The 19,084-nt window shown below is 65.0% G+C and overlaps 1 protein-coding gene across 2 annotated transcripts; it reads left to right on the plus strand.

Annotated features, from left to right (window-relative positions):
- Positions 1–3,522: 3,522 nt before the first annotated feature.
- Positions 3,523–5,406, plus strand: SOCS1 (suppressor of cytokine signaling 1). Of its 2 annotated transcripts, none has more exons than XM_060172271.1 (2): positions 3,523–3,719; positions 3,972–5,406. In XM_060172271.1, exon 2 carries the CDS (start codon positions 4,022–4,024, stop codon positions 4,589–4,591), a length of 570 nt encoding a protein of 189 aa, XP_060028254.1. In that variant the 5' UTR covers positions 3,523–3,719; positions 3,972–4,021; the 3' UTR covers positions 4,592–5,406. The 2 variants fall into 2 exon arrangements, with proteins under 2 accessions (XP_060028254.1, XP_060028255.1); XM_060172272.1 differs by lacking the exon at positions 3,523–3,719 and adding an exon at positions 3,810–3,896.
- The last annotated feature ends 13,678 nt before the right edge of the window (positions 5,407–19,084 follow it).

A 19,084-nucleotide genomic window follows, 5' to 3' on the forward strand; every position in this document is an offset into this window, starting at 1 on the left:
GCTCCAGGCTCCCCCAAACAGGCCGCGTGTGAAGCTCTGTGTTCACGCCCCAGCACCACATGGGAGCACCACAGAGGGTACAGGGGGAGCTCTGCGGGGTCTAAGACATGCTGGATACAGACAGGAGGGGTCAGCCCCTCAGTCAGCCTCAGTCACTCCCGGTGCAAGGGACGTCGGGGAGCACTCGGCTCATGCGTGGGAGCACCACGAGCTCCACGCACTTAGAGACGGAGGCAGAGACCCCGGCCCGAAGCCCCCTGAAGTGGAGGCGGCCCTGGTCAGCTCACGTACAGCAGTGCAACGCCGAGCTGAGCCGTCCCACCAGCCCCACAAGGCTTTGGGAGGAGCAGCTTGGGGAAGGGGACTGCTTCGCAGGGAGACGCGTCACTGTGGAAGGCCACAGGCTGAGGGCACCTGGGGGGCGGGACCCCATTGTGCTCTAAGGCTTTCTAGGGGTAAGTGAGCAGAGATTCCTGGCGGGAAAGGAGGCGGTGCCCCAGGAGTGGCGTCTGGCAGGGGCAGGGGGCTGCCCACTCTAGAGAGGAGGCTGGACGCCGGACACGGACCGCCAGAGACAGAGCAGCTGGCAGAGTGCACAGGCCACCCTGCATGAGGACTTGGGTTCGAGCCTCCGGCCCCACTACAGGGGGAAAGCCTCACGAATGCAGAAGCTGGTCTGCAGATGTCTCTGTCTCCCCCACTTCTCTCAATGTCTCTTGTCCTGTCACATCAAAAAAAGTTAAAAACCTCACCAAGGCTGCGCATGCTATCACCAAGGCTGTGGTGGGTGGGCAGGCTCTCCTCCGGGCCAGGGGGCTCCTCTCTCAGTCTCCCCCACGTGTTCTGCAGAACGTAGTCACTTCCTCCAGGAGGCCCCCTGATGCTGCAGACCCGGGACTGCCCACAGTCTTCCTCCTGTACACCCCCAAACTCACCAGCCCCCCAGGAGAGTGGAGCCAGTGGCCCCGGCTGTCAGGAGCATGGACCTGTGACTCAGTGGCCTCCTCACCTGCTGTTTGAAAGCCCTCAAGCCAGGCCACCACCTCCTGGAGGCCTCCCTGACTGTCCTCTCATGCCTCCCAGCCCACACACTCCTTGAACCCTTTCTCCCACTTCTTGGCTCCCGGCTTTGACAGGCAGCTGTGGTGGGGTCACCTCCTTGTGCCCCCCCCCCCCGCTCCCCCTCAGGACTGGCAGGATCCACACCACAGCTTCTTCCAGATGCAAACGGAAGGTTCCAGACACAGCACCTCCCATGCTGTGACTGGGGAAACTGAGGCAGCCGGCCCCTGAGCTGCACCCCCAGCAGAGTCGCCAGCTGTAAAGAGATAGTGACGGGCTCTGCGGCCCCCTGGGACGGGTGCGGGTGCGGGCGTGGGAGGCGGCTGTGTCTGGCACTGTGCTGTGGAGTCTGCCCCGGCCTCCCCACCGACACCCAGCTCTTTCTTTTTCCCTTTTGGCATTTGGATTTGGTTTCATTTTGAAGCCGGGACGTCAGAAAATGAAACCGAAGCTGTCCTGGTGGCCCGTGGTGACAACTCACGTGTCCTGACTCATGGGCTGGGGTGGCGGAGAGCCTGGACCCGTGGCCGTGGGGGAGGGGGCAGGCCCAGGCCTCCAGACGGGTCTGCGGGTCCGGGACACAAAGCGTCTCGGGCATCTGCCCCTTTTCCCCAAACTGCAGACTGAACGGTGTGGTGAGGGCAGCTTTCAGCTCAGTGGATGGAGCGGAGGCTCTGGGCTGTGCTTCCTGGGTGCCGTGAGCCCCCACACGGGAGACCCCAGCCTCACTCTCTCTTGCTGTGGCCAGGACAGTGAGGCCAGCACTCATCTCAAGCCCCCCCCCCCCCCGGGGCTCAGTGACAGCAAGGGCCCAAGGGAAGGGTCCAATGGGCCTGGGGTGGGGAGGCTGCCCGAGGGTGTGGGGCTGTGGCCAGGAGCTGTTTGGCGTCCCTCTGCCCAGGGTGGTCCAGGAGAGCCAGCTGGGAAGAACCCCAGCCCTGGCTAGGCCCAGGAGGGAAGGAATGGGGGGGGGGTGCATGTGCAGAGGAAGGGGGACTCTGCGTCTCTCTCTCCTCTCATGCTAATAAGCGAATGATTATTTTTTTGCCTCCAGGGTTACTGCTGGGTCTCGGTGCCTGCATCACAAACCCACTGCTCCTGGAGGCCACTTCCCCCATTTTGCTGCCCTTGTTGTTGGACAGGACAGAGAGAGATCTAGAGAGGACAGGAAGACGAGGCGGAGGGTGGGGGTGGGGAGACGGACACCTGCAGACCTGCTTCACCACTTGTGAAGAGGCCCCCCCCTGCAGGTGGGGAGCAGGGGCTCGAACCGGGATCATTACACCCGTTGGTCAGTGCACTTAACCCGCTGCACTACCACCCGTCCCCCACGAATGAGTTTGTTTTTTTTTTTAATTTATTGATGAGAAAGATAGGAGAGAAAGAACCAGACATCACTCTGGTACATGTGCTGCCGGGGATCGAACTCAGGACCTCATGGTTGAGAATCCAGTGCTTTATCCACTGTGCCACCTCCCGGACCACACACGAATGAGATTTTTAAAAATATTTATTTATTCCTTTTTGTTGCCCTTTGTTGTTTTATTGTTGTAGTTATTATTTCTGTTGTTACTGATGTCGTTGTTGTTGGACAGGACAGAGAGAAATGGAGAGAGGAGGGGAAGACAGAGAGGGGGAGAGAAAGACAGACACCTGCAGACCTGCTTCACCGCCTGGGAAGCGACTCCCCTGCAGGTGGGGAGCCGGGGGCTCGAACCGGGGTCCTTAGCCGGTCCTTGTGCTTTTGCACCGCCTGCGCTTAGCCCGCGGCGCCACCGCCCGACTCCCACGAATGAGATTTTTTAAGAAGCAGGGCGGAGGGGTGGCTCGCCAGCTCGGAAGGCTGAGGCTGAGGCTGGAGAGGGAGCACACGCAGCATTTTCACTGATGCATTTTGGACAGAGACCGGGAATCGAGAGGGACGGGGAGACAGGGAGAGAGACCCCTGAGCTCCCCGCGCAGGAGGGGGAGCCGGGCTGGGCCCCGGGTCCTTCTGCAGCCCGTGTGCACGGTCCCCTTCGCGCCCCCACCCCGACGCGCGTGCACGGCCGCAGGTGCCGAGCTGCAGGCGGACAACGTGCAGCGGCCGAGCCCCCGGCTGCCCCCAGCCCTGCGCGGCCCCCCGGCTTCCCGGGAACTCGGCCGCGGGCGCCTCCGGGCGGGCGTGGAGATTCCCGCGAAGCCTGCGGTCAGGCCGCCGCTTCCTGGGAAGCCCGGAGGGCGGGGGTGGAGCGGGGAGGAGACAGCTGCGGGCGGCACCCAGACAGCCGCGGCCCGGGACGGCCGTGAGGCTGCGGGGACGGGGGCCCGGCCCGGGGGAAGCGACCGGGCAGGCCGTGCTCCGGGGCGTGCGGGGCCCTGCGGGCGGGGGGCGGGCGGGGGGGGACCCGCGCCAAGGCGGAAAGAGAAACTGAAAGCGGGGCGTGGCGGGGGCGTGACCGCGGGGGCGTGGCCATGGAGGCGTGGCCAGAGGGGGCGTGGCCCGGGGCGTGGTCGCGTCGCACCGCCCGCCTATAAAGGCCGTGCGCAGGGGCGGGCGCCGAGCAGAGCGAGCTGCGGCCCGTGCAGCGGCAGGGCTCGCGGCCCCGGAGCATGCGCGACAGCTGCCCCGGAGTCCCCCGCCGCCCCGCCCGCGGCGCCCCGCGCCCCGCCGCCAGGTGAGCCCACCGGGCGGACGAGGAGGCGGCGGGCAGGGCAGGGCAGGGCGGGGGCGGGGCCGGCGCAGGCCACTAGGGCAGCCCGGCAGGAGCGCGCGGCGCCGCTCTCGGTCCGCTTGGCGCGGCCGCCCGGAACAGGCGCCCTGCCCGGCGTGGCCAGCAGGCGGCGGGCGCCGGGTGCCGGGCGAGCGGGGCGGGTGCGGACCGCCGTGGGGCGCCGCCCGCCGCCGCGCTGACCGCCTCTCCCCGCAGCGCACCCCCGGACGCTATGGCTCACCCCTCCGGCCGGCCCCGCGTGTAGGATGGTGGCGCACAACCCGGTGGCAACCGACCATGCGGCGTCCACGGCAGCCGCGCGCCCCGGCCCGGCCCCGCCGCCCGCGCCCGGCGACACGCACTTCCGCACGTTCCGCTCGCACGCCGAGTACCGGCGCATCACCCGCGCCAGCGCGCTGCTGGACGCCTGCGGCTTCTACTGGGGGCCGCTGAGCGTGCACGGGGCGCACGAGCGTCTGCGCGCCGAGCCCGTGGGCACCTTCCTGGTGCGCGACAGCCGCCAGCGCAACTGCTTCTTCGCGCTCAGCGTGCGCATGGCCGCGGGCCCCACGAGCATCCGCGTGCACTTCCAGGCCGGCCGCTTCCAGCTGGACGGCAGCCGCGAGAGCTTCGACTGCCTGTTCGAGCTGCTGGAGCACTACGTGGCGGCGCCGCGCCGCATGCTGGGGGCCCCGCTGCGCCAGCGCCGGGTGCGGCCGCTGCAGGAGCTGTGCCGCCAGCGCATCGTGGCCGCGGCCGGCCGCCACAACCTGGCGCGCATCCCGCTCAACCCGGTGCTGCGCGACTACCTGAGCTCCTTTCCCTTCCAGATCTGAGCGGGCCTCGCGCGGGTGCCCCTCCTCCTGGCCTGGCGTCCCCCTCCTGGCCTGGGCGCGGGTGCCCCCCTCTCCTGGCCTGGGTGTCCCTCCTGGCCTGGTGTCCCCCTCCTGGCCTGGGCTCGGGGTGCCCCTCCTCCTGGCCTGGTGTCCCCCTCCTGGCCTGGGCGCGGGGTGCCCCTCCTGGCCTGGTGTCCCTCTCCCGGCCTGGTGTCCCTCTCCTGGCCTGGGTGTCCCTCCTGGCCTGGTGTCCCTCTCCTGGCCTGGGTGTCCCTCCTGGCCTGGTGTGTCCCTCCTGGCCTGGTGTCCCCCTCCTGGCCTGGTGTCCCTCTCCTGGCCTGGTGTCCCTCTCCTGGCCTGGGTGTCCCTCCTGGCCTGGTGTCCCCCTCCTGGCCTGGGCGCGGGTGCCCCTCCTGGCCTGGTGTCCCTCTCCTGGCCTGGGTGTCCCCTTCCTGGGCCTGGGGAGCCCTGGGTGCCCCTCCTCCTGGCCTGGGCGCCTCTACCCCCTGGGCCTGAAGAGCCCTGGGTCACCCCCACCTCTGTGGTTCCTCTACTCCCGGCCCCCTCCCCGAGCCTGGTGGCCCACCTGGGCCTCAGGAGGGGCAGACAGCCGTACCCCCCTTGTTGTAGCAGCTTAGCTGTATTCCGGGCCAGCCCGGCGCCTACCTCTTCATGTTTCTTCATGTTTACATTCGTCCAGAATCTTTGCACAGACCAGGGGTTTGGGGGAGGGTCTCTGGCGCCTATTTTTCTGCTGTGCAGAAACCTATTTTATATTTTTTACACCAGTTTTGGTAATAAACTTTATTATGAAAGTTGTTTTTTAAAGAAAAACATCTGGAAGAGTGTGTGCTCTGGCCCAGGGTTCTGGAGTCTGAAGGGGGACTGGGTGCTGGCTTGGGTACCTGGAGCCCTTCTTCTGGGGCAGGAAGCCAGCGGGCGCTCGGTGCCTGATGCACAGCTGCCCCACGCGGTGGACAGCAGGCGGGCCGAGCCCAGCTGTGGTCGCCCCTTCCGCGCCAGAGCCTGTTTTGGCTGTCCACCCAGAGTGAGACGGATGACAGAGCAAACTTCTTTCATTCTGTGACCACAACAACTTCCAGGAAGAGGCGGGGGAGTGGGGTCCACAGAGTTTTTGGAAGGAGCTGGGTGGCACATTCTGAAACTGGGGGGGGGGACCCCACGCTTTCTGGGGCACAGGAGGCGCTCTGGTCTGGCGGCCTGGGGCCTGCGGGAGCCATGCTGGGAGGACTGACCACTTAGGGCCGGGTGCCGTGCCTGCAGCTGTGTCGTTTCAGGGTACTGGGGTGCAGGCACCCAGAAGCCAGGCCGCCAGGCCTCCAGAGGTGCTGGGCCAGGGGAGGCGGTGGCATCTTGTCCGGGCCTCCCAGGGCCCAGTGCTCTTCTCTTCTGGGAAGCCCCTGGCTGCCCTGCCCCCCCCTCCTGCCTCCAGCGGGGGAACCCCACAGAGGTGCCGGGCTCCCCTGCCGCTGTGGGTTAGAGGCCTGGTCCCATGTCAGGTGGGGACAGGGAGGCGTCCAGGCACTCAGCCAGGGGTGGAGCTGGCTCTCCATGCTGTCCCATGCTCCAGGCTGCCAGGGCTGTGCTGACAGCTAGGCCGACAGGTGCGGCACTGAGCACAGCACCCAGGCCCTCAGCTCTGGGGCCCACCCACAGGCACTGTGCACAGCACCCAGGCCTCCTGAGCCCAGAAAAGAGCATCCCCTGGCCAGAGGAACCAACTAGGAGACAGCTGGCAAGACTCGGGCCTCTGATTCCTGCCTCAAAGTTGGAAAATGACAGCTTTATGAGGCCTCACACACGCCCGTCCCAGAAGCCAGCCCTGAGCCCCTCCCCGAGTCTGGCCACACTGGCCTGGCCCCTTGGGAGCACCTCCCACAGGGGCTGGAATCTCACAGGGAGAGGAGTTGGGGCACCCTGAGTGCCTCCTCTCCCCTGTGGCTCGCCACCACCCAGATTCTGTCTCCCCATGTCAATACAAGAGAATGGGAAGTGGAGGGGTACGGTATCCTGGGAGGCACGCTAGCAGGAGGGCAGGGCGGGTGAGTGCCTCGTTCAGCGTGGAGCTGCCCCCAGGAGGGTCACAGGCACCGCTGCATAGAAGTGGCTACTGAGATGCACGTCTGTCCACCCTCAGAGCAGGGCCAGGCCAGGGTGATGCCCGGACACCGGGCCTACCAGGATGTGGGCCCGAGCAGAGTGGCGCTGCTCCCCCCACACCCGAAGCTGGGAAGGGCCCAAGTGGGCACAGTCTGGCCCCCCAGCAGGTTACGCCGACCTCCCAGCAAGCAAACAGAGCTGAGGCACCCAGGGAGACCCACCTGGAGTGACCCCTCAACGTGCTCCCTGCAGTAAGGGCTCCCCAAGACCCCTGGGTGACCTCTTGGATGCCCCCCCAGCCGGCGCCCCCGCCCGTAGATGCTTCCAAAGAACAAGCCTCATCTTCAGCCAAACAAAACAGGGAGCCTGCTGCCAGACAGACACTTGCCCCACACTCACCACGGCCCCGCGGCCTCACCTGTCCTGGCTGCTTCCAGCGGCTTGGGCCCCCATCCAGGTGGGCCTCTGGGTCTCGAGCTGTCAAAGTGCTGGGCCCGTCCAGTGTCCACACTGCTTGGGCTGTCCAGTGTCCAGGTCCCTGAGGTCAGGTCTGTCCAGTGTCCACACCGCCTGGGCCATCCAGTGTCCAGGTCCCTGGGGTCAGGCCCATCCAGTGTCCATACCGCCTGGGCCATCCAGTGTCCAGGCGCCTGAGGTCAGGTCCGTCCAGTGTCCACACCGCCTGGGCCGTCCAGTGTCCAGGTCCCTGAGGTCAGGTCTGTCCAGTGTCCACACCACCTGGGCTGTCCAGTGTCCAGGCGCCTGAGGTCAGGCCCGTCCAGTGTCCACACCGCTAGACTATCCAGTGTCCAGGTCCCTGAGGTCAGGTCCGTCCAGTGCCCACACCACTAGACTATCCAGTGTCCAGGTCCCTGAGGTCAGGCCCGACCAGTGTCCACACCACTAGACTATCCAGTGTCCAGGCACCTGAGGTCAGGCCCGTCCAGTGTCCACACCGCCTGCGCCATCCAGCGTTCACACCGCTAGACTACCCAGTGTCCAGGCGCCTGAGGTCAGCCTTGGGTCCACGTAGGCCTCAGCGTCCAGCCCCGGCCAGGTGAAGGAGCCCCAGGCCCAGCTGCGCAGACGACTGAGCATGGAGGGGTCGCGTGCAGGTCTCAGGCCCGGGACCGGCCATCCGGGTGCCTGCATGGTTGGGGTCTGAGCTGTGCACACACCTGCGTGTCGCCCACCCTGACCACACCCACTCCCGGGAGCACGTGCAGATGACATCATGGCGCCCACCTGCCCCACAGAGTGCCCCGCCCCTCCTGGCCCGGCAGCAGGGTCCTAGTGCTCCCCTTTCCCAAAGGCGGGGCTCAGGGCTGCCATACCTGCCCCCCAGGCAGAAACCAGGGGTGGGAGATAACTCGGGGGGCGGGTGTCCACCCCATGCCAGAGCCCCAGCACCATGTGGGTGGTGTCACAGCACCAGGGAGAACTCTAGGGCTGTGGTCTCTCTCCCTCTCCCTCTCTCTCTTCCAAAGCAGGATTTGAACCAGACTTGAAACCAGTCTCCAACATGCGACCCTCACCCCTCTTTAAACATGTCTTTATTCCTGTGGGAGACAGACCACTGCTCTGCTCTAGGGCAGGGAGGTGCTGGGGACTGAACCTGCAGCCTAACACCTAGCTGCCTTCCTGTCCAGTGAAACCCTCCCCTTCACGCCCGGCCCCTCTGTGCCCCTCAGCAAAGCTTTCGCTGTTCCTGGCTTCCACTTCGCTTGACCAACTCCTGGCAGCTGTCACCTCCCCCAGGAGGCCCTCTGTGACTTTGCCCCCTGACACCCCCCAGGGGCTTTGCTGAAGCCATGTCAGGGTGTGTGTTGCTGCCTTCTGGACTTGGTTTCCCCGGCTGTTCAGCATGGCCAGCACTGGCAGGGGACAGTCGTCCGCAGATGCCCAGACAGAGCTCTCAAGCTACACCAGGGGTCAGAGGAGACGGGTGCCTGGGGAGAGGCAGCCCTGCGTGGCCCAGAAGCCCCTCTGCCAGTCAGCCTGGTGCAGCATGTCCCCAGCGGGAAGGATCTGGGGGAAGGCAGCAAAAGGAAGGCATTGGGGACGGCTGGTGAGGGGAGCCAGCGACAGAAGGCATGGGAGAGGAGACAGGAAGGGCCATAGAGGCAGAGGCAATGGACAGAAGAGAGACAAAGAGGAGTGTCAGGGGAGAAGGGATAGTCCAGAGGTGAAGAGCACTCGGTGGGTGGCAGAAAGGGGCAGAAAGGGACACTGGGGGTGGTTTTGGGGGGCTTGGCTTGGGGGGCCTGGGCTCCTGGCTGGGAGGACTCTGGGCCCATGGCTGGGGGGGCTCTGGGGTCCCGTCCTGGGGTCTCTGGGGTCCTGTCCTGGGGGGCTCTGGGGTCTTGTCCTGGGGGGCTCTGGGGTCCCGTCCTGGGGGCTCTGGGGTCCCGTCCTGGGGGGCTCTGGGGTCTTGTCCTGGGGGGCTCTGGGGTCCCGTCCTGGGGGCTCTGGGGTCCTGTCCTGGGGGGCTCTGGGGTCCCGTCCTGGGGTCTCTGGGGTCCTGTCCTGGGGGGCTCTGGGGTCCTGTCCTGGGGGGCTCTGGGGTCCTGTCCTGGGGGCTCTGGGGTCCTGTCCTGGGGGCTCTGGGGTCCCGTCCTGGGGGGCTCTGGGGTCTTGTCCTGGGGGGCTCTGGGGTCCCGTCCTGGGGGCTCTGGGGTCCCGTCCTGGGGGGCTCTGGGGTCTTGTCCTGGGGGGCTCTGGGGTCCCGTCCTGGGGGCTCTGGGGTCCCGTCCTGGGGGGCTCTGGGGTCTTGTCCTGGGGGGCTCTGGGGTCCCGTCCTGGGGGCTCTGGGGTCCTGTCCTGGGGGGCTCTGGGGTCCCGTCCTGGGGTCTCTGGGGTCCTGTCCTGGGGGGCTCTGGGGTCCTGTCCTGGGGGCTCTGGGGTCCTGTCCTGGGGGCTCTGGGGTCCCGTCCTGGGGGGCTCTGGGGTCTTGTCCTGGGGGGCTCTGGGGTCCCGTCCTGGGGGGCTCTGGGGTCTTGTCCTGGGGGGCTCTGGGGTCCCGTCCTGGGGGCTCTGGGGTCCCGTCCTGGGGGGCTCTGGGGTCTTGTCCTGGGGGGCTCTGGGGTCCTGTCCTGGGGGCTCTGGGGTCCCGTCCGGGGGGCTCTGGGGTCCCGTCCTGGGGAGCTCTGGGGTCCCGTCCTGGGGGGCTCTGGGGTCCCGTCCTGGGGGCTCTGGGGTCCCGTCCTGGGGGGCTTGGGGTCCCGTCCTGGGGGGCTCTGGGGTCCTGTCCTGGGGGGCTCTGGGGTCCTGTCCTGGGGGCTCTGGGGTCCCGTCCTGGGGGCTCTGGGGTCCTGTCCTGGGGGGCTCTGGGGTCCTGTCCTGGGGGCTCTGTGGTCCCGTCCTGGGGGGCTCTGGGGTCCTGTCCTGGGGGGCTCTGTGGTCCTGTCCTGGGGGGCTCTGGGGTCCTGTCCTGGGGGGCTCTGTGGTCCCGTCCTGGGGGGCTCTGGGGTCCTGTCCTGGGGGCTCTGGGGTCCTGGATAATGGGCTCTAGGCCCAGTGACCCCTGCCTGGCTTTGTCAGTGACTCTCCTGTGCAGGCAGGAGCCTGTCAGGCCACCCCCAGCTCCTCCTCCAGCCCCAGAGAACAGAAAGTAAAAGCCCAGGCGCCAGCCGGCCTTCCGGCCTGTCATCTGCTTTCTCAGAAACCAGCCTCTGCACCAGCTGCAGCCAGGTCTTCCGGCCTCCCCGGGGTCAGCACAGGCCACAGGTGGGGCAGCCAGAGGATGTGAAGCACACCCGCTGTGGAGGCTCAGGCTTGGCAGACCACTGGGAGGGTGGCCTGTGGTGGGAGGGAAACGGGCAGGTGTGTGTGTGTATGTGTGTGTGTGGTGATGGTGGGTGCATTCAAGGGAGGCTCCCTGGAGGAGGCACCAATTAGCCCTCTGCAGGAGGGATGCATGGGCCAGGCTGCCATGCCCCACATCTGCCCTGAAGCCTGGGGAGGGGCAGTGGCCAACATCATGCAGCTTGTGGGCAGATCAGGGGCTTGAGGCCCAGGCTGCCCTCACAGAGCAGTGTGTCCCTCCACTTTGGGAAAGAAAGTCCCCATTGGACAAAGCCCTCGCAGGGCACCCAAGAACCCAGCTTTGAACCCGGGGTCACCACACCAGAGTGTCTGCAGGGACCTTCAGAAGCAGGGCCACACTGTCTCCTCCTCTCCATCTCTCCGTCTCTAACCCCCACCCAGGGGAAAGAGGAAAGGGCACTGGAAACGGGGGCATAAAGGGACAGGACAGGGGACAGAGCCAGGCAGGGAGGGGACAGCGAGGGACGGGGAGAGAGAGGACAGAGAGGGATGGGGAGAGAGGGGACAGAGAGGGACGGGGAGAGAGAGGACAGAGAGGGACGGGGAGAGAGGGGACAGAGAGGGACGGGGAGAGAGGGGACAGAGAGGGACAGGGAGAGAGGGGACAGAGAGGGACGGGGAGAGAGGGGACAGAGAGGGACGGGGAGAGAGGGGACAGAGAGGGACGGGGAGAGAGGGGACAGAGAGGGACGGGGAGAGAGGGGACAGAGAGGGACGGGGAGAGAGGGGACAGAGAGGGACGGGGAGAGAGGGGACAGAGAGGGACGGGGAGAGAGGGGACAGAGAGGGACGGGGAGAGAGGGGACAGAGGGACGGGGAGAGAGGGGACAGAGAGGGACGGGGAGAGAGGGGACAGAGATGGACGGGGAGAGAGGGGACAGAGGGACGGGGAGAGAGGGGACAGAGAGGGACGGGGAGAGAGGGGACAGAGATGGACGGGGAGAGAGGGGACAGAGGGACGGGGAGAGAGGGGACAGAGAGGGACGGGGAGAGAGGGGACAGAGAGGGACGGGGAGAGAGGGGACAGAGGGACGGGGAGAGAGGGGACAGAGAGGGACGGGGAGAGAGGGGACAGAGAGGGACGGGGAGAGAGGGGACAGAGAGGGATGGGGAGAGAGGGGACAGAGAGGGCCGGGGAGAGAGGGGACAGAGAGGGATGGGGAGAGAGGGGACAGAGAGGGACGGGGAGAGAGGGGACAGAGAGGGACGGGGAGAGAGGGGACAGAGAGGGACGGGGAGAGAGGGGACAGAGGGACGGGGAGAGAGGGGACAGAGAGGGACGGGGAGAGAGGGGACAGAGAGGGACAGGGAGAGAGGGGACAGAGGGACGGGGAGAGAGGGGACAGAGAGGGACGGGGAGAGAGGGGACAGAGATGGACAGGGAGAGAGGGGACAGAGGGACGGGGAGAGAGGGGACAGAGAGGGACGGGGAGAGAGGGGACAGAGAGGGACGGGGAGAGAGGGGACAGAGAGGGACGGGGAGAGAGGGGACAGAGAGGGACGGGGAGAGAGGGGACAGAGAGGGACGGGGAGAGAGGGGACAGAGAGGGATGGGGAGAGAGGGGACAGAGAGGGACGGGGAGAGAGGGGACAGAGAGGGACGGGGAGAGAGGGGACAGAGAGGGACGGGGAGAGAGGGGACAGAGAGGGACGGGGAGAGAGGGGACAGAGGGACGGGGAGAGAGGGGACAGAGAGGGACGGGGAGAGAGGGGACAGAGAGGGACGGGGAGAGAGGGGACAGAGGGACGGGGAGAGAGGGGACAGAGATGGACGGGGAGAGAGGGGACAGAGAGGGACGGGGAGAGAGGGGACAGAGGGACGGGGAGAGAGGGGACAGAGAGGGCCGGGGAGAGAGGGGACAGAGAGGGACGGGGAGAGAGGGGACAGAGGGACGGGGAGAGAGGGGACAGAGAGGGACGGGGAGAGAGGGGACAGAGAGGGACGGGGAGAGAGGGGACAGAGGGGGACAGGGCAGGGAGGGGACAGAGAGGGACAGGGAGAGAGGGGACAGAGGGACAGGGCAGGGAGGGGACAGAGAGGGACAGGGAGAGAGGGGACAGAGGGACAGGGCAGGGAGGGGACAGAGAGGGACGGGGCAGGGAGGGGACAGAGGGACAGGGCAGGGAGGGGACAGAGGGGGACAGGGAAGGGAGGGGACAGAGGGGGACAGGGCAGGGAGTGGATAGAGAGAAACGGGGGAGAGAGGGGACAGAGAGGGACGGGGAGAGAGGGGACAGAGAGGGACTGGGCAGGGAGGGGACAGACAGTGACAGGGCAGGGAGGGGTAAGAGAGGGACGTGGAGAGAGGGAACAGAGTTGGACAGGGGAGAGAGGGGACAGAGAGGGACGGGGGAGAGAGGACAGAGGGACAGGGATGGGAGGGGACAGAGAGAAATGGGGGAGAGAGGGGACAGAGAGGGACAGTGAAGAGAGGGACAGGGGGCTGAGAGGGTCAGGAGACACAGAGACAGGGACAGGAGACAGAAAGATGGGAAAGAGGGACAGGGAACTGAGAGGGACAGGGGACTTAGAGGTACAGGGGACAGAAGGACACATAGGGACAGGGGGCAGAAGGGACGGGACAGAGAGGGACAGGGGACAGAAGGACACAGAGGGACAGGGGGCAGAAGGGTCGGGGGCAGAGAGGGACAGGGGACAGAAGGACACAGAGGGACAGGGGGCAGAAGGACCCATAGGGACAGGGGCAGAAGGGGCGGGGGCACAGAGGGACAGGGAGAGAGAGACAAAGAGGGACAGGGGGCACTGAGGACCAGGGGATGGGGGGCAGGTGGCAGCTGTGGCCAGGCAGAGTGGGGGGGTGTCTTCAGGGAAGTGGTGAGGCCACAGTTCCAGGAAGCGTGGCTGAAACTTGTCTGTGGTGTCCTTGTCTGGGATCCGCAGGGGGGTGGGGGGGACTGCCTGTCACCCCTGGTCCCCACACTGGCTGAGGCTGAGGTGGCATTCAGCCCCCCCACGGGCCATGGGAGCACCACCCTCTCCCCCAGGTGCCCCCTAGACACTGGTGCACGGGGGTGGGGGGGGGAACACCGGTGGGCCTAGCTGATCAGTGGTTTTCAAAGCAGGAAAAGTCACTGATTTTTTGTGTTTTTGCCGCGGAGATCGACACTGGGGCTCGGGGGTGACAGGAGGACCCCTGTTCCGGAGTCCACTAGTCCTTCTCTGTCTGTGTTTGCCGGAGACAGAGGGAGACACCTGCAGCCCTGCGCCACCATTTAGGGAGCTTCCCTGCAGGTGGGGAGCGGGAGCTCGAACCCAGGTTCTTGCTCAGTGTGATATGTGCACTCCACCCAGTGTGTGGCCTGCAGGTCAGCAGATCTGCTGGGGGGTGGGGGCTGATGGCACCCCCTTCCCAGGCCCTGGGCTCCAGGAACCCACTGCTACGGCTGGAAACTGCAAAGCAGGGGCTGTAAATCAGGTTGCCGGGGACTGGTGGCCGCCTGAGGGGCATGCGGGGGGGTGGGGGTGGGGGTGGGGGGGCTTCAGACGGTGCCCCCTTCACTCTGCAGAGGGCTATGCAGGGGCGAGGCTCAGGGCTGTCACAAGACCCCCTCCCCAACATCTAAAACAAAAAGCAGGTGGGAGGGAGGGGGAGCAGGCGGGGAGCTGGGGCAGGTCAGCGGGCAGGGGGAGGGCTCAGGCCTGAGGGCAGTGGCCCCACAGCCTGTGACAGCCACCTCTGTTCTCTCTCCTGAGTGAGGGAGTGAGGGTGTGAGTGAATGAGGGAGGGAGTGAGGGCGTGAACAATGCAAGCCCAGCCTGTCCCCCAGGATGGGGTGAAAGGTCACACACCCCGGGGGCCCCCAGACCCGGGCCGTCCCCCTCCTCGCCGGGGACAGCCCCCCAGCCTCGCTGATGCATGTCACAGTGGGGAAACTGAGGCAGGGAAGGGCAGGGAAGCCCCCCAGGGACGGGGGGGGGGTTTGTAGGGTGGGGTGGGACCCCCATGAGAGCGCCCCCTTCACCCACTCTCCAGAGGGGACCGGGCCCAGAGGCTTAAGGGGCAGTGTGGGGACTGGAACCTGGACCTCCAGATGTGGCTGGGGTGTAGAGACAGGGAGGATGTGGGGGGTGGTGAAGCTGGGCGCCCCCACCCCCCACAGGAAGAGGCGGAGAGAAAGTGAAAGCCCAGGACAGCTGTGGTGACAGGGACGCGGCCAGACACTAGCGGGGGACACGGGTTCAGCCACCATCGTGGGAGACTGGGAGACTGCGGGATTCAGCACACACACACCCCCTGCCTAGGAAACTGGGGTTCAGTCCTTCCCCCCGCTGACAAAAATAATTCTCTATGAATGAGAGGGAGAGGGGAGGGGAAAGAGGGGGAGAGAGGAGGGAGAGGAGAGGGGAGGGAGAGAAAGAGAGAGGGGAGGGGAGGGGAGGGGAAAGAGGGGGAGAGAGGAGGGAGAGGAGAGGGGAGGGAGCGAGAGAGGGGAGGGGAGGGGAGGGGAAAGAGGGGGAGAGAGGAGGGAGAGGAGAGGGGAGAGGAGGGGAGGGGAAGAGAGGGGAGGAGAGGGGAGGAGAGGGGAGGAGAGGGGAGGAGAGGGGAGGAGAGGGGAGGAGAGGGGAGGAGAGGAGAGGGGAGGAGAGGGGAGGGACGGTCAGTCCCGGAGGTGCAGTGGGTAAGGCACTCGGGTCCTGAGTCCAGTCCAGGAAGCATGTGTACCAGAGTGATGTCTGCTTCTCTCTCTCTTTTTGTCTTTTTCATTAATAAAGAGACAGAGAGGGGGAGTTGGATGGTGGCGCAGTGGGTGAAGCGCACGTGGCACAAAAGGCAAGGACCTGCATAAGGATCCCGGTTCGAGCCCCCGGCTCCCCACCTGCAGGGGAGTCGCTTCCCAGGCGGTGAAGCAGGTCTGCAGGTGTCTGTCTTTCTCTCCCAGGTGTCTGTCTTCCCCACCTCTCTCCATTTCTCTCTGTCCTATCCGACAATGACGACATCAATAACAATGATAACAGCAACAATAAAAAAAAACCAAGGGCGACAAAAGGGAAAATAAAAGAGGAGAGCAGGAAGGACAGTGAGCGAGGCCCGGGGCAGGTGTGGGCACCAGGGCAGGTGCTGCCTGTGGGGGCTCCAGCCAGGCCCCCAGCCCCTAGGACCCCGCCCCGCCCCCAGTCGGCACCCCAGGTGGCCGCCAGAACAGCAGCGGCAGCGAGGGAGGTAACAGGAAACCGGGGACGTGCTGTCCCCAGACTACCGAGAACCGGCGGGGGGACAGGGACAGGCTGTGCCTGGCGGGTGACCACACGGGGGGAGGGGCCTGGGGGGCGTCCAGGGCGCTGCTGCCCCCACCGAGGCCCAGCGGCTCCCAGTCACTGAAGGAGGCTCTCCGTGTCCCCGCGAGGGGCTGCCCCACAGCTGTCCTCCCCGTCCCGGCCCCCACGCTCATGGCCAGTCCCGGGCCCCATGCTTCTCCCCAGGCACAGTGGAGTGTGTGGAGCTCAGCCAGGGATAGCAGCCCCAGGGCCCAGTCGGGACACTAAGGGGGGCTGGGGTCCAGTGGGGGCGGGGAGGCTCCGTGCCTTTTTGTCTGGAATGTCTGGAATGGTCTTTCCAAGGACTCACCGGAGGAGGGCTGGGTGCAGGCACGAGGGTCTTGGGCGCCTGGGGAGTGGTCTGCCCCCGCCCCCGCTGAGCCCCCATGCGTGAGGGACCCAGAGGGCTGAGTCCAGAGGCCTCCTGTGTCTGGGCTCCTGAGAGCAGGTGTGGGGAGGGCTCAGCGGGGAGGGGGCCTGCTTGCCGCCCAGGGTCCAGAGCTCCGGTGCTCAGTCGTCTGCAATAAATAAAATCAGGCAAGTCTAGGCCAGGAGCTGGCACAGCACTTCTGCAGAGACTCTCCTGCCTGAGGCTCTGAGGGCCCAGGTTCAATCCTCAGCACCACCACCAGCCAGAGCTGACAGGGCTCTGGGGAAGGAAACAAACTAAATATGTGAAGAAATATTTTATTTTTAGTTTGTTTTTTTTATTTATTATTGGATAGATAAAAATTGAGAGAGAAGGGATAGATAGGGGAGAGAGACAGAGAGACACCTGCGGCCCTACTCACCGCTTGTGAAGCTTTCCCCATGCAGGTGGGGCCCGGGGGCTTGAACCCGGGTCCTTGTGCGCTGTGATGCGTGCTCTTAGCCGGCCATGCCAAGAAGTATTTGAAAAGAGCCTATCGAGTGACCTGTGCTCCGTAAGCGGGTTGTGGTGGTGACACGCGGAACATCCGTCACTCGGGGCCGTGAGGCCACCTGGACAGCGCCTGACCCGGGTCCGAACCCGGCCCCCACCACGTGGAGGAGGCTGTCTTTCCCTCTCTCACTTTCTTTGTTCTTTCTTTCATCCATTTTTTTTGATTGTTGCAGTTATTATTGTTGTTGTTGGCTAGGACAGAGAGAAATGGAGAGAGGAGGGGAAGACAGAGAGGGGGAGAGACAGACAGACACCTGCAGACCTGCTTCACCGCCTGGGAAGCGACTCCCCTGCAGTTGGGGAGCCGGGGGCTCAAACTGGGATCCTTATGGTGGTCCCTGCGCTTTGCGCCACCTGCGCTTAACCTTTACCACCCGACTCCGTCACTTTCTTTTTCTATTGGAAAAAGTCAGCCTGGAGCAGGGAGGTCCCAGTAGTGACAAAAATACAAACCACATTTTATTCAGAGCTGTGCAACAAACCCAGGGCCTCACACACCCAAGACCCCACTTGGGGGTTGCAGGCGTTCTCTCCTTTGGGGGGGGGGGAGATGTCACAGCATGGATTTCTGCTTTGAGAGAGAGAGAGAAGATGTCACAGCATGGATCTCTGCTGAGAGAGAGAGAGGAGATGCCACGGCATGGACCTCTGCTTTGAGAAGGGGGGGGGGAGAGAGAGAGAGAGAGAGGGGAGATGCCACGGCATGGACCTCTGCTTTGAGGGGGGGGGAGAGAGAGAGAGAGAGAGAGGAGATGCCACGGCATGGACCTCTGCTTTGAGAAGGGGGGGGGAGAGAGAGAGAGAGAGAGGAGATGCCACGGCATGGACCTCTGCTTTGAGAGAGTGAGAGAGAGAGAGAGAGGGGAGATGCCACGGCATGGACCTCTGCTTTGAGGGGGGGGGAGAGAGAGAGAGAGAGAGAAGAGATGCCACGGCATGGACCTCTGCTTTGAGAAGGGGGGGGAGAGAGAGAGAGAGAGAGAGGGGAGATGCCACGGCATGGACCTCTGCTTTGAGAAGGGGGGGGGGAGAGAGAGAGAGAGAGAGGGGAGATGCCACGGCATGGACCTCTGCTTTGAGAAGGGGGGGGGAGAGAGAGAGAGAGAGAGGGGAGATGCCACGGCATGGACCTCTGCTTTGAGAAGGGGGGGGAGAGAGAGAGAGGGGAGATGCCACGGCATGGACCTCTGCTTTGAGAAGGGGGGGGGAGAGAGAGACAGAGAGAGGGGAGATGCCACGGCATGGACCTCTGCTTTGAGAAGGGGGGGGGGAGAGAGAGAGAGAGAGAGGGGAGATGCCACGGCATGGACCTCTGCTTTGAGAAGGGGGGGGAGAGAGAGAGAGAGAGAGGGGAGATGCCACGGCATGGACCTCTGCTTTGAGAAGGGGGGGGGAGAGAGAGAGAGGGGAGATGCCACGGCATGGACCTCTGCTTTGAGAGGGGGGAGAGAGAGAGAGAGAGAGAGAGGAGATGCCACGGCATGAACCTCTGCTTTGAGAAGGGGGGGGGAGAGAGAGAGAGAGAGAGGAGATGCCACGGCATGGACCTCTGCTTTGAGAAGGGGGGGGAGAGAGAGAGAGAGAGAGGAGATGCCACGGCATGGACCTCTGCTTTGAGAAGGGGGGGGGAGAGAGAGAGAGAGAGGGGAGATGCCACGGCATGGACCTCTGCTTTGAGAGGGGGGGGGAGAGAGAGAGAGAGAGAGAGGAGATGCCATGGCATGGACCTCTGCTTTGAGAAGGGGGGGGGAGAGAGAGAGAGAGAGAGGGGAGATGCCACGGCATGGACCTCTGCTTTGAGAAGGGGGGGGGGAGAGAGAGAGAGAGGGGAGATGCCACGGCATGGACCTCTGCTTTGGGGGGGGGGAGAGAGAGAGAGGGGGGAGATGCCACGGCATGGACCTCTGCTTTGAGAGAGGGAGAGAGAGAGAGAGAGAGAGAGGAGATGCCACGGCATGGACCTCTGCTTTGAGAAGGGGGGGAGAGAGAGAGAGAGAGGAGATGCCACGGCATGGACCTCTGCTTTGAGAGAGGGAGAGAGAGAGAGAGAGAGAGGAGATGCCACGGCATGGACCTCTGCTTTGAGAAGGGGGGGGAGAGAGAGAGAGAGAGAGGGGAGATGCCACGGCATGGACCTCTGCTTTGAGAGAGTGAGAGAGAGGGAGGGAGGAGGTGCCACGGCATGGACCTCTGCTTTGAGAAGGGGGGGAGAGAGAGAGAGAGGGGAGATGCCACGGCATGGACCTCTGCTTTGAGAGAGGGAGAGAGAGAGAGAGAGAGAGAGAGAGAGAGGGGAGATGCCACGGCATGGACCTCTGCTTTGAGAGGGAGAGATGCCATGGCACAC

Source organism: Erinaceus europaeus, chromosome 15, assembly GCF_950295315.1.
Source record: "Erinaceus europaeus chromosome 15, mEriEur2.1, whole genome shotgun sequence".
NCBI lineage: Eukaryota > Metazoa > Chordata > Mammalia > Eulipotyphla > Erinaceidae > Erinaceus > Erinaceus europaeus.